This window comes from Gossypium hirsutum, chromosome A10 (genome assembly GCF_007990345.1).
Source record: "Gossypium hirsutum isolate 1008001.06 chromosome A10, Gossypium_hirsutum_v2.1, whole genome shotgun sequence".
Lineage (NCBI taxonomy): Eukaryota > Viridiplantae > Streptophyta > Magnoliopsida > Malvales > Malvaceae > Gossypium > Gossypium hirsutum.
In genome coordinates, this window is record NC_053433.1 from 12,030,286 (window position 1) to 12,045,724 (window position 15,439).

The window sequence follows — 15,439 nt, forward strand, 5'->3', positions numbered from 1 at the left end:
CACCCAAAACAAAAAGATCAGTGGCGACTCCACATTTTTTATTTTTTAAAGTCGATCCCCGTTTTGCTTTTAAATTTAAAAATTGTTTCAACAATATATATAATAGTGTATATAAAAAACATTTACATGAAGTAGTATACAAAATGTGAAAATACAGTTACCAAAATTACAATAAATAAGTAAGTGATACAAATAATACGATTAATACAAATAAATAAACATGAATACAATAAAAATAACATGAAATGAATCTAAAAAAACTTAATTGAAATCACATTAAAATAGAAAGGATAATTTACAAATAAATAAAGCTATAAAATAGACTTAAGCATTAAAGCTTGATACGCACAAATATCCGAGGACTAAAAAGGAAATTGTCCCCAAATTCTAAAGCGCAGCGTTTAACCGTTGGTTAAATTAAAACCATGTTCGAATCTTGGGAACAAATTAAAGAAAAACGAAAGAGAGTAGAAGGATTCAATTGAATAATAGCGCGAACAGAAAGGACTTAGCGCGCAATTATCCCTCCCCGCCAAAGATGCGCGGATCCTAGGGCAGAGAATCGAAGCGAGTCGATTTAATCAATACGACGTCATTTTGGAGCCATTGAATTAGGCTCAAAACGGCGTCGTTCTTAGTCCTTTATAAAGGCCCAAAATCAAGCCATTCGGCCGACCCTAGCCTCATTCCCTCTTTACCAGCAAACCTTAACCCCCTTTTAACCTCATCACTAATCCACCACTAAGAACGGCGACTAGTGGTTTTAGGGCTCCGACGAATCGATTTTCAGCTTGAAAATCCCTTTTTGACTTTGATTTGAACGAAGCAAAAGAGGACCGGTGGCCTATTCGCAAGGTAAGATCGCACCTCTCTTTTCTTTTAGTTTCAAAATATAATGATGAAGGATTTGAGTAAATACCGGTAAAAAGAAAGAAAAAAAGAGTATAGAAATCGAAAGCAGAAATCACCTTCTCTGTTTTTTGATTGCTTTCTATTGTCTCTGTGCGTATGTGTGTAAAAAAAATACAATCGATTCCCCCTGGCTTAATGTTCAAAATAAAATAAAAAATACAATTTTTCTTTCTTTGCTTTCGTATTGGCTATTGTTGCTGCTGTTATTTGTCTGTTTCTTCACAGGTACGGAGGCCCGTTGGCGCGGTAGTATGTGGCGCTTGACATGGGGCGTGACTGCTGGAGCGCTGGAGCGTACGCAGCCAGGCTTTGGGCGCACGGAGGCCGTACATGGGGCGTTGGCTGCGGCCCACCTAAGAAACCTAGGGTTTCTAAAACTGTTTTAACTTTTGGGCCTGTTGGGCCGTGTATGTAACACCCCGTACCCGAGACCGTTGCTGGAGTCGAACACGAGGTATTTACGGACTTAATTCGTTGATTTTCACAGTCCATTTTAAAATTTTCCAGACAAGCTGGCTAACTGTGTCACTGTTACCTTAAAAATCATATCTTGATTTCCAGAACTCGAAAACCAGTTTCGTAAATTTTACCTAAAACTAGACTCATATATCCATCTACAAATTTTTTTCTAGAATTTTTGGTCAAGCCAATTAGTACAGTTTATTAGTTAAAGTCTCCCCTGTTTCAGGGTTCGACTGCTCTGACCTTCATGCATTACGACTTATAAATCTTCCTGTACAGGGCTTAATTACTTATGCCGTTTGTTTCTAACGAAATTAGACTCAAAAAGGAATCTATACATATATGTAATGACCTCTAATTATCTCTGATTAATTTATAGTGAATTTCCAAAGTCAGATCAGGGGATCCGAAATCGCTCTGGCCCTGTTCCACGAAAACTTAAATATCTCTTAAAATACAACTCATATGATCGTTTCGTTTCTTCCATATAAAAGTAGATTAATCAAGGTTGGATTACATAATTTATTCACTATTTAATTCCATTCCTACTATTTTTAGTGATTTTTCAAATCCGCACCACTGCTGCTGTCAGCATCTGTTTTTAAGGTAAACTTTACCTATTTCATGGTTTTCCATGAACCAACTAGAATTTGTCATACAAAGCACCAAAATGATCATGATTAACCATTCCAATGGCTAATCGTTACCAAACATTTCCATACCTCTCAATGAACAACATACAAAACGATTATAATGCTATGCTCAAAGTGTATATAAGCCATTTTCGCATGGCTATCCAAATTTATACAAAACCAAAGGGTACATGACTAACAACAAAAAGGTAGTCCTATACATGCCATTTTCAGAGTTCAACCAAAAGTGTACCAAAAGGGCTTTGATAGTGTGGACGACTTCGACTTCGACAATCCCGAGTCCGATAGCTGAAGAACCAAAATCTATAAAACAGAGAATCAAAGAACGGAGTAAGCATTTAATGCTTAGTAAGTTTTGAATAATGAAATTAGTTTCGGCTAAGGTATAACATTCATATGGCTAAATGAATAACTTCATATATACACATTTTCATAATCATACTTACTTTACACTTCAACCAATATATTCATACACAAGGTATCAAACCTATCTAAAGGCCGAAAATTCGTTTATCAATTTAACGGATACTATTTGAAACAAATCGACTTTTCCGATGCATGTACGAAACATACCTTATCATTTGGATTTTATGAGCGTATTAATTGAAATTATTACAGCAAGATCGCTCACTTCCAAACCCAAGCATCTTCGGAATTTAGCCGGATATAACCACTCGCACAAGGCCTTCGGGTCTTAGCCCGGATATGGTCACTAGCATAAATGCCTTCGGGACTTAGCCCGGATATAGTCGCTAGCACAAATGCCTTCGGGTCTTAGCCCGGATATAGCAACTCGCACAAATGCCTTCGGATCTTAGTCCGGATATAGTCACTAGCATAAAAGCCTTCGGGACTTAGCCCGGATATCATTCGAATAACCATGCACATATATCAATAAATCATGACACATCCATATTTCATTTTCATTACCAAAGCTCAAACACAAGACACTTATCACACTTACTAATTTTGGCTCAATAGCCACATACAAAGAGCACGATTTTGATTTGCTTTATAACATGATCTCTATACACATTCGGCTACTCGTCATAGGTATAAACTAATCACCTCAATGTATAATTCAAGTAGAATCATTATATCACCGTTTACTTGTCATACTTATAAGTCATGACCTAATCGAATCATAATCTAAGTTCCATTACTCGAAAACTTACCTCGAATGTTGTCGAACGATTTCAACGTCTATTCGATCACCTTTTCCTTTCCTTTGTCGGATTTAGTTCCCCTTTGCTCTTGAGCTTAATTTAACAAATAAATTGATTTAATTATTTTTCACTTGGGCAATTCCATTCCATACATGTATGTCATACAATTTAAGTACAATGACCTTGTTCAATACTATTTAAACATCATGCATTATCGAATTTCATCAACACCATCTAACTTCATATAGAAACACATATCATCCTAAGTCAGTACACAAGTCAAATGCATCATTTAAATTGTCAAAGTCCACCATTTAGTCATATCTCTCTATCATAGTTTCTTCACTAAAACCGAATTAGCAAGCCCATATAGTCTTTGGCCGAATGTTATATAACCCAAGTCATCAAGAGTTTTATTATTTAACACCTTAGATATCCATAGCTAAATAGGTTATTTGTACATACATATATATTGTCCAAAACCGAACATAAGGATTTTTTTCATATATCTAACATTAATTGAATTATTCAAAACCTCACTAGCAAAATATCATGTACTATGCCGAACCAAAAAAAAGATCAAACACCTAGCTTATCCATTCAAAACACTTAACCGGCCTTTGACCAAGACATTAAACAAAGTCTATGTTCGGCTATCACACATATGGGCATTATTAGTTTAAAGTTTTAACAAGATTAATTTCTTTGATCTTAACCTAAATGACAACTCCCATTCTCCTTATTTCAACCGAATTATTCATAACATCAAGACTAAAATTTTTGCACCTTGAACTTCATACATTTATAAAAACTTTCATAACTTATTCGGCCTTATCAAGAACCATTTAACATGCATGGAAAAATAATCATAGAGGAAGAAGTTAACATTCTAAATAGACTCAATTTTTGACCGAATGTACAAGGTGTCTCTAAGCTACTCATCCAAAAATCTTTACCCCATTCTAGTCATTCCCCCATTGTTCCCTACAACATGAAAATAGCCCCTAATTCCAACACTTATTCATTCGGCATCTTGCTCAAATCACCATAGGAAATCTCAACTTTCTTGACATTACCAAGAGTGCATTCACAAATTAACTTAGCATAACATAAAGCCAAATCAACAAATTCAAAGCTTACCTCCTAATAGCTAAAGATGAATGCCGAATTGCTCTAGGTAAGTTTTCCCTTATTTTTCCTCTTTGTTTCGGCTTGAGAGAGGTAGGAGAAGAAGATGAACACCATCCTCTTTCTTCTCTTTTATTTAATTATTTCTAACATGAAACATTAACACACCATGCTTAAAATATGCTATGACCCATAGCATGGCCGGCCACTAGCTCAAATTTTGGGCAATTTGACATGCAAACCCATCATTTTTATAGCATGCATTAATAGGCCACTTTACATTTGCTTAGCACATTTCTAAATTTTCTCACATAAGTCTTATTTACTAAAATTCACCTACAATTAACAAAATTCACATATGAAATTTTCACACATGCATATATACATATAATCAGCATCAAATATGACAGTTAATTATTTTTATGACTCGGTTTTGTGGTCCAGAAACCACTTTCCGACTAGGGTCACATTAGGGCTGTCACAGTGTAATCTTGGGTCTAGGTTTATTTGGGCTTGTATTAGGTTTTGAATTTGGGCTATTAATATTTGAACCTTTTTATTCTTTATTTGGTCTTGATGTGGACCCGGAAAAATTGGCCCGTTTACACATGGTGTGCCAACCTTGTGATGTTTGGCATTTGATATGTTAGCAAATATTTAAAAAATAAAAAATCCTAAAAATAATTTTTTTTCCAAATCCATCATAGATGTGATTTTTTAAAATAATTATTAAAATTATTAAAATATAAAAAATTATTTAAGAATTATTAAGAATTGCTAAAAATTATAGAATAATAAAAATTAATAAAATATTAGTGTCGAAACCATTTTTTTGGGAAAAACGGGGATCGACTTTTAAAACAAAGTGTAGAGTCACCACCAATCTTTTTGTTTAGGTGTGATTGGATCACCTAATAAAACATTTTATTCCCTTTAAATCAATTGTAAATTTAAAATGGGTTCGGGAGTCGGTTACGTATAAGGAAGGGTTAACACCCTCATTACGCCCAAAAATTGGTACCAGATTGATTAAGTGCTGTCCTTATGTCTAAGATTTTAGAATAAAATTTAAGATATGGTTCCTTTTAAAACATTTGAGTGGTTCAAGTTGGTCGTCAAAATTCTCTCGTTTCAAAGGTATTCAGCATCACATCCAGCACGATAGGACATGATTCTTTATACCTTTGAAAACAGGATTGCTTTTTTACTTCCAAAAGCTCATACGCCAAAAATTACAAAAGGGTGTCCAAATATTTAGTCCAACGAAAAATCGAAACCTAGCACGGTAGGGCAGGATTTCCCGAATTTCCAAATATTGAACATTGCCTTATTTTAAAATCTTTAAATAAAAAAAATTAGAAATTAGCTCAAAACACATTTATTTGTCTTAAAATAAGATGGAATAATTAATTTTAAAGAGTTAGAAATTATAAAGCGACATTTGTAAATCAAAAGAAAAATAATAAACATGGGATAATATGCACACATAAGATACAATACTTGATGAATGAAGATAATATAACCATATTTAACCAACTAACAAAACAAACAATTAAATATAATTAATCCCAAAATATATCCCAAATTCACAAGCATGGATGAGCAAAATTAATTTAATAATACATAAAAAATGAATAAATGGTGTGATAAATATACATGAAATAATATAAAAACAATTAATACATGAGGTACCAAACAACATAAAACTAATAAGATACAAAACAACTTCTAAGAACGATGCATTGATGAGCAAATAACACATGCTAGAACTTGAAATAATTTTAAAAAAAAAACTATAATTTTTTAAAATAGATGCTGCAAAGAAGAAGCCATTTGAATCAGATAGTATACCAAATATTAAAAAATAAAACATTTATTTAAAGTTAGACAAGATCTATACAACAAAAGATAATTTAAATACTACATAAAATATGAAAGGATAGCAAGGGTATAAAATATGAAACTAAATATATGTACATGTAAATAAATTTTAGAAGAAATTATATGTAAAAATAACATGGAATTAGAATATGAATTATAAGATTAAATTAATTTTATCATAAATTATATATGCAATAGATTTTTAAAACATAATTATGTATACAAATAGATTTTTAAATAAATTATATGTATAAAATAACATAAGATTAATAATATATATAAGGTGAAAACTTGATATAAATAAATACATATACAAGAATAATAATATAAAACAGTGTTCGAAATCAATAAAATACTTAAAAGAAATAAATTATATATAGAGTTAAAAGAATATATATCAACATAAAAAAAGAAAAAAAAGAAAATAGAATATATACGTAAAATTCACCATCAATATAATAACAATGTATAAAATTATTTTAGATCAATATCAATTGAATTTTTAAAGCAAAGGTATATTAACATAACAAAACAATTTCAAGAAGCAATTATACAAATGAAAGAAATAACAAATTAAAGCAATATTTAGAAAAAACTATGCTAAGATAAATTTAAAAAACAAATACTAAAATTTTGCATAAATACGAGTAAATATATAAACTAAACAAAACTTGGTTGAAATAAAAATAAGATTAAGAGGACAATTTATAAACAAAAGAAAAAAAATCGATTAAAATGAAACATGTACCAATGATCAGGGACCTAAAACATAAATATCTCAAGCTTCGAAATGTATCATTTAAACAAGGACTAAATTGAAACAAAGCGCAAATTTAGAGGAGAATGCAAAAACAAATAAAATAGAATTAAGGCTAAACTAAATATCAATGCAGGAGGGGAGGGACTCGTTGCACAAATAACCCTCGACGACCAAAACGCGCGAATCTGTCTGCGTCTGGGTCGGGTCCTTGGGTCATGGCTCCCAAACAGTGCCATTTTGAGGCCATTGAAGTTGGCCTAAACGACGCCGTTTTTGCTCCTTTATAAAGGCTAAAATCTAGCCTAAGTCGGCTGAACTAAACCCTAGCTCCTTTTGACTCCCCTAATTCGTCTCCTTGGCTGATCCCTACATGCGAACGCCCTTACATCACTATAAGTAGTGATCGGCGACGCGTAGAGGTAAATCCCATTGTCACTTCGATTGCAGCGAAGAAGACGGGCTCCGATCGCTAAGGTAAATATTTCCACTCCCCTCCCTTTGGATTCATATCAAAGCAAAAGAAAAAAGAATCAAAATGAAAGAGAAAAAAAAAAGGAAATCACCTTTTCAAAATTGCTTTCGAAATTTTTTTGTGTTCAGTATCCGTAGAAAAAATTACACTCATTCTCTGGCCTTTTATAGCCGAAAAAGAAATAAAATGAAAATTACAGCCACTATTTTTCTTCTCTATTTTCTGCTATTTTTACTGTTTGTTGTTGGTTATTTGTTGTGTTCGCTTCTTCTCGCAGGTTCTGCTGATGTGGAAATATAAGGAGGCCTCACGAGGGCCGCACCTGGAGTGTGCGGAGGCTGCGTACGTGGCCATGACACGCTGGAAGTGCTGCGGCACCAAGGAAACCCTAGGTTTCTATTTGGCTGATCCCGGGTCTAAGTTTTGGGCCATTGGACCTATTTTATTTTGGGCTGTAATTTGCTTGTAAGTGGGCTAGATAATTGGGTTTGGTTTAATTTAGGTTTGGGCTTGTTTGGGTTATAAGTGATTTGTAAATAGACTTTGATGATGAACTTTTATTAGTTTTTATTTTAATTTATTTTTTGTTTTTTTAGTTTCTGGTTTTTTTGGATTTTAACGGGCCCAGGCGAAATGGGCCTATTACAATTAGAATTGCAAATTAATTATCATCCTCGAGCAGGGGTGAAGCCAGAACAAATTTTTAGGGGCGAATGAGATTTTAAATTTTTATAGTCTATATCTTTATAATTTTTAAAGGATTAAATCAAATTTTTATAATTTTAGAGGGGTCAAAGTGCAATTTTACCTTTACTAGTTTAAAATTTTTTAAAAATTTAATGGCCTAAATAACAATTTTACATTTTAGGGGGGTCGGGCACCTGCCAACCCCTAAATCTGCCTCTATTCTCGAGTTACAATATATTTAAATACTTAATAAATATTATAAGGAATTATTATAAATATAAAGAAATCGAAATGACAAATAACTAGAAAAATAATGTAAAATTTAATGAAAGCGAGAAGTTTTTGCTTTAAACATGTAGAGGCCCAATTTAGCCCGGGTCCATAAACCAGAAACCAAAATAAAAAAATAAAAAATAATAACAATCCATTTCATTACAAAGCCCAAGCAAAATACAGGCCCAAAAGGCCCAATGGCCTTAAACAATTCAGAAACCCTAAGGTTTCTGAATCACCTTCGCGTCGTACCCCCTCCATGTGCGTCCTCGGCATGCACACCGCCCAAGGTTCGGCTTTGCCTGCAACATTGCACCAAAACGGCCACCTACGACCCCGTTGACCCATTGTGCACCTGCAAAAGAAAACAAAAAAAGAAACAAAGCAAGACAACAGAGCAAAAAGGCGAAAATAGAGCAGAAACAAAGCAAGAAACAGCAAAAGAGAGATAAGCCAAATAACAAGAAAAGATAAAATCACATGTATTCGGCTATATAGCCATAAGAATTTCGATGTAACCTTTTTTACGCAAAAAAAAAATATAGCAAACGAATACAAAGAAATCAAAAATACTTGAAGGTGATTCATTTGTTCATTCTTTGTTATTTTTTATTTTATTTTGAATTTATTGCACAAATACGAGAAAAGGGGGAAGGTTTTTATTTACCTGTTGTTTGGTGTCGACTGAGTCGGCGTTTGCTTCTGGCCCAAAAGCAGACAGATCCTTGGGGATCCGGTTAAAGCCACGGCGGAGGAGGCTGAAACTCGAAAGGTTTTCTGACTTTTGAGACTTTTTCGCGAGGGTTTAGGAAATTTTAGGCTTGGCTTTGAGCTTTGGAGAGCCGAAAGGGTTAAAAGGAGGCCTCTTTTGCGATTTCTGGCCACCAGGCACGGCGGAGCTCATTGCCGGTGACCGGTGGCCACCGTGGATCTCGCCGGATTTGATGGCCGGAGCTTTGGGGAGGGGAGAGAGTTGAGAGCCCCTTTGTATTTTTGTTGTTTGAGAAGCAAAAATAATTTTTTTTTTAGAAAAGTGATTTGAATAGCCTCAGTGAAACGGCACCTTTCATTTGGGCCTTTAAAATATAAAACGGCGCCGTTTCAGTGAAATGACCCGCGACCCGACCCATGAACGGCCTAGGATCCGTATGTTTTGGACTGAGGGTATATTTGCGCCCTCAGTCCTTCCGCTCTTGAGGTTTGTCTCAATGAGGTCCTATACTATCTTCGTTTTTTTTAAAATTTTTCCCTTATGATTTTGTTTTTGTTTCATTTTAGCCCATGATGAAATGGTGCGTTTTGGAGGATGGGATTATTTCCCAATCGGTCTTCTTTGTTATCCGCACTTTGTAAATCGGTCCTCTCCCTTGTTTCTATTCGCCCGATTTCCCATTTTGATTTCAATTTAACCCTTCTTTGCTAATATTATCAGGTTATTAATTTAATATTTATCATTTTTATTTATCATTTACTTTGATTTTTTTATTTATTCATTTATTTATTTTTTCCTTCTCGTTCCTTCATTCAACATTTTTAGTATTCTTTATTATTATTAGTCACTATGGTTTATTTTATCACTTATTTATTCCTTTATGCATACATATTTTTGCAAGTTTCGAAGTTCATTTTATTTTATATGATTATTTATTATTATTATCCATTATTATTCCATCATCAGCCATTCATTTATTTATTTACACCCCCCTTTTATACTTAGAAATTCCAATTGTATGTGTTCATTGCTTTGTCATTTTCTATCATTATTATTTCACTAATTTACTTATTCCCTTTTTATATATTTTTTTTAAAAAATATATCATACGTGATACTCGTGTATATAATGCTTCACTATTATTATTATTACTATTATTGCTATTATCTTTTTATCATGAAACTACTATGCATATTATTGTTATTTCTATTATTATCATAAGTTTTACGTTTTATTAGTTCATTTTAAATCCGTGTTGCATCATTGCTTATTAAATGCAAATTTATGTTTTAGGCATATTTGAACAAATTGTGTGCATCATTTTAAATGAAACACTAATCTTGCTCAAATTCATAAAAAAGGATTCTTTAATAAAGGTAGTATTTTGTGTTTAGAAATATCGAGAAAATCGTGCCTTACGTGCTAGGTTTCGATTTATCGCTTGACCGAACAACTGAATATCCTTTTTAAAACTTCAATGCATCAGTTTTGGAAATCATGAGATGATTTTGGTATCGAAGGCTTGAAATGTCGTGTCTTACGTGCTGGATGTGGTATTTTATTTCTTTGAAACAAGAGAATCTTAATATACACTTCGAGTTATCCAAATATTCATAACAAGGGATCGTATTTTAAAATCTTTTCAAAATTTCAATTTTTGACATTAAGACATTAATTAATCAATTTGGTACCAATTTTGGGCGTTAAGAGGGTGCTCATCCTTCCTCGTACGTAATCAACTCCCGAATCCGTCTTCTCGATTTTCGTAGACTAAAATCATTATTTTACTAAAGCAAAATATTTTAAAACAATCAAATTATAAGGTGATCTGATCACACCTAAATAAAAAAGATTAGTGGCGACTCCAATATTCGTTTTCATTTTCAAAACCAAAGCCGATCCCCGTTTTCCAGAAAAATGGTTTCGACAAAACAGTTGTTTGCCCTGCATCTTGTCTATGAAAAAATATGATATAATTTTGAACAAGAAAACAACAAACTTTTAAGGGAATATGGTTAAAGTAAATGACGGGGAATATAAATATTGTTGACCGAAAAGTTATAGATTCTATTATTTTGAATCTGTGGTTTGGAGAGGGTTATTTTAATTTTGGTCATTTATTAAATTAAGATTAAGTTTTAACTTTTTTTATTAATTTAAATATTTTATAATTTTTAATAATTCTAATAATCATTTGAAAAATCACATGAATAATTTAAACAACTTTTTTTTTATTTTGAACATGATTTTTTAAATAAGTAATAAAAATTAGTTGTATTTAAGATTTTTAAATTTTTAAATATTTTATGACTTGATAAATGTCACGTCAATATGAGATACAATGACATGCTATATGTCGTTGTCTACTTATTTCATCAGTTACTTTTAAGTAGAAATTAATAGGATTTTTAACAAAATGACCAATATATTTTTTAATCTAAGTGTATAAACTAATTTACTATTTTTGAATAAAGAAAAAAAATAATCTAATTTTTAATATAAAAGTTTCGATAATAGTTTTATCAAAATTATCCTCTCTCGAATCCCAAGAGAGTCAATAATCAAATGTGAAGGTGTCACCTTATTTACATCATATTTAAATTAAGAAAAAACATCTTCACTTTTCTCTTCAATTAAAGGTTAAATGGAGACCGAAACAAACTCAAATCAAGGGCCCAATCGTATAACCCAATAATAATGCGCAAAAAGGTGACCAATTCGGCCACTAATCTTCAACTTCAAGGAAACTCGTCTTAAACCCACTGCCCACCATGGAACTCCTTCACAAATTCTCGTTCCGTCTTCTACCACCGGTCACTTTCAGCTTCAACCATACCAGATTAGCCTCTCTATATCTTTCCACCCGATTTACCGTTTCCGGACCCGCATTTTCAGACCCGGGTCCACTCTTCACGTCCCGAAGGCCTCTCTCTTCCTCGGTTGTTAGCAAAGCGGGTTGGTTTCTGGGTCTCGGAGAAAGGAAGAAAACGAGCTTGCCTGAGATAGTTAAAGCGGGTGACCCGGTTTTGCATGAACCGGCCAAGGAGGTTGACCCGGGCGAAATTGGGTCGGAGCGGATACAGAATATAATTGCTGATATGGTTCGGGTAATGAGGATGGCTCCAGGTGTAGGTCTTGCTGCCCCTCAAATTGGAATCCCTCTGCGAGTTAGTTTTCGAAACTTTCCATTTCTGGATTTTTATTAGTTTTATTTTACCATTTAGTAAATACTCATTGGCTACTTTTTTTATTTTCTTTTTAAAAATTATCAACTTATGCCACATTTTAACCCAAATATTACTTTGTTTTTTAGATTTATATAAATCTGATAAAACAAACATTTCAACCAAAACCCTCCTTATGTATGTTATAATTTTTTCTTACTACAATCAATGCTCTCTATAGCACAGCTTTTCATTTATAACAACAACATTATTATAAATAAGCTTATTAATTATCATTTATTAAATAAATATGATTTTAATTAAAATATTATTATAATAAAATGATTAAATTTCACTTGAAAAAATCTATTTAATCATATTTTATCAAATGAGTGAAAATAAATATATCAATTCAATAAACTGTTTACTATGACTTCGAAACATAGTAACCTTATAAATTGATAACTTAAATTAAGTAACTCATGATAAGTTAATTAATTTAATTTGATAACACATATTGGTTGATTAAACTTGTTAGATTTATAAACTTTATAAGTAATCATGAGAAAAAATGTAAAATAAAATATGCATAAAAGTAATAATACATGCACATTATATGCCTTTTAATTTTGTTAATTTGATTCTCATTCTCATTTTCATTTTCTTTTCTTTTCTTTTTTTAATTTAAATCTCACTTTTAAGCTTACAATTATTATCTTTCTATTAACAGCATACTATTATAGGTGTATAAAAGTCATCTCTTTATAACAAGTAAAATTTGGACAGGCAAATGGGGCCATGATAGAAAAGGATGACTGTATGATCAAAATTTCCCCCTATCCTTTTTACTGTCCATGAAGACTAAACTTTTCGAGTGTTTGAACTCACGTTCTTCTACATTGACAATAATGTTAATATCAATTGAGTTAAGATTCAATCAGCACATATTGTTATTTTAATTCTGTGCGGTTAATAGAAATAATAATTATTATTTATATAGAATGAATAATGTTGCATCTTACCATTTTTCTAATTAATCACAAAATTGTTTTCTATGAGTGGCTTATGACAATGAAGTACGTTTTAGGAGATGGAAAGCACCCACTGAAAGGAGTCTTTTTAATGGAATATATGCTATTATATGTTATGGCTTAAAATTTAACATATACCTAATCAATACATCTTAAAAATGAACGCAGCATATACTTTATGATGCTAATGTTGTGTTAAATATTTTGCAGATCATAGTATTAGAGGATACAACAGAATACATTAGTTATGCGCCCAAGGAAGAGATTAAAGCGCAGGATAGACGCCCTTTCGATCTTCTGGTATGTTAATATATGTTGGAATCGAGAAACTCGAAATGAATTGACATTTATAGTCTTACTAATCCCAGAATTTGTTCACTTTACTATTAAGACTTATTAGTTGTTTTGAGTCAGGTCATAATAAATCCAAAGCTTAAAAAGAGAAGCAATAGGAGTGCACTATTTTTTGAAGGTTGTTTGAGGTAAGATGGTAATCATGAATCCCCACAATTCTTTGCTGCTTTCAACTCCTCTCGTACCGAAACTTTCGAATGCTAGATCTCAGAATAGTGTTTACTAGTAGTTGCATCTGGTAAAAGAACTTAACCAATTGTGCAGCACATAAAAGAGTAGCCGATGGTTTTAGTCAATGTGATGCTTAGGCAGCTTTATATCATCTGGGATTGAAGTCTCATGTTGTTACCTTACTGCCATTTTACAGTGTTGATGGATTCAGAGCAGTTGTGGAGCGACATCTTGATGTTGAAGTCACAGGTTTCGGTCACGATGGCCAGCCTATCAAAGTAGATGCCTCTGGGTGGCAAGCACGTATACTGCAGCATGAGTGTGATCATTTGGATGGAACACTGTATGTAGATAAGATGGTTCCAAGAACATTCAGAACTGTTCAAAATCTGGATCTGCCACTTGCTGAGGGGTGTCCGAAGCTTGGTGCCCGTTAACTCATTTTTAACGCAAAGCCTGTCCAAGAATGCACAAGCAAGGAAGGCATAACACCTAGTTTATATGAGGCTGCAGAGTAATAGATTTGGTGTTTGGTAACACCTTCTTATTCAAGTTGATACTATAGCAATGGAAGTCATGTTTTAGGAGTCCTTTGAATGGAAAGCATAGTCTATTCATTTCTCGTCTTTGAAAACAATTGGTTTGTGTTTTCCATGTTAGAAAAATAAGGTAAAGGAAGCATAAAATTGAAATAAGATTTTGAAGTGCGAAATTTTATTCATGATCAACCAAAATCATAGTGAAAATGGCAAATAAAACAATGTCTTATATTGGTAGTAAATGGCTACACAAGAGTATATGTAATAGTAAAAATACCATGAAGGTACTTCACGTGAGTGTGCATATCTGTAAGCTCTTCACAAAGCGTTTGAGGTACTTCACATGAAGACAAAAAAACTGCGAATGAGTACAATGCTCAAACTCTTACCATTCTTAACAAGATAAAAGCAAATGGTGAAAACAAAGGAGATGTTGAAAAGATTGTGTTCCATGACTCTTAAGTTTGATCATGTTGTGTGCTCCATAAAGGAGTCTAAGGATATAAGCATGTTAACCACTGAGCTGCAAAGCAATTTGCTTGTGCATGAACAACACATAAGCTTTCATGTTGAGGAAAAACATGCTTTAAAGATTTCTCACGGAGATCAATTTGGAAGAAAGGATTGAGGTAATGGAAGATGAAGACGTGGAAGGGAACGAGGCAAACAAAGTCTTGACAGAGCCACGGTGGAGTATTACAATTGTCACAAGCTTAGGAATTTTCGGTGGTGTAAATCAAAAGGAGATCGAAGGGAAGAGAAAAGAGTTTGTTACTGAACTATTGCTGTAATACCCCGAAAATTTTTATAGTAAAATATTATCCGTCATATAGTAAAATAAGAAAATAAAGTGACAAAAAGGGAAATTTTGAGTTATGTCAATATTGGGAAGTATATTATGACATCTTGATTCAAGAAAGGATTAAATTGTAAAAGTGAGAAAAGTTTTGTGGCCCAAGAGTAAATACTCAAAATTTGAAGGATTAAAGTGTAAATATGAAAAGTTGAAGGACTAATAGTGCAAATATTTTAAGGGTGGAATGATCTAGAAACCAAGGAAAATTGATGAATTAG

At 32.8% G+C, this 15,439-nt stretch overlaps 1 protein-coding gene and 1 long non-coding RNA gene across 2 annotated transcripts; one reads left to right on the forward strand and one right to left on the reverse strand.

Moving 5' to 3' along the window:
• Nucleotides 1-8,424: 8,424 nt before the first annotated feature.
• LOC121208203 (uncharacterized) lies at nt 8,425-9,797 on the reverse strand. Its single transcript, XR_005903148.1, has 2 exons — nt 9,062-9,797; nt 8,425-8,749 (listed from the first exon to the last, which is right to left on the reverse strand). It is a non-coding gene; the product is annotated as an uncharacterized lncRNA (long non-coding RNA).
• Nucleotides 9,798-11,636: 1,839 nt separating this feature from the next.
• LOC121208205 (peptide deformylase 1A, chloroplastic/mitochondrial) lies at nt 11,637-14,463 on the forward strand. Its single transcript, XM_041078735.1, has 4 exons — nt 11,637-12,273; nt 13,512-13,601; nt 13,716-13,783; nt 14,023-14,463. Exons 1-4 carry the CDS (start codon nt 11,878-11,880, stop codon nt 14,261-14,263), a joined length of 795 nt encoding a protein of 264 aa, XP_040934669.1. The 5' UTR covers nt 11,637-11,877; the 3' UTR covers nt 14,264-14,463.
• Nucleotides 14,464-15,439: the final 976 nt, after the last annotated feature.

Excerpts from the sequence above, each read along its gene's own strand:
- LOC121208205 (XM_041078735.1), top strand. The coding sequence starts at position 11,878 with ATGGAACTCCTTCACAAATTCTCGTTCCGTCTTCTACCACCGGTCACT. Across the intron at positions 12,274-13,511 it reads AAATTGGAATCCCTCTGCGA|ATCATAGTATTAGAGGATAC; the intron begins GTTAGTTTTCGA and ends AATATTTTGCAG. Across the intron at positions 13,784-14,022 it reads TTTTTTGAAGGTTGTTTGAG|TGTTGATGGATTCAGAGCAG; the intron begins GTAAGATGGTAA and ends GCCATTTTACAG.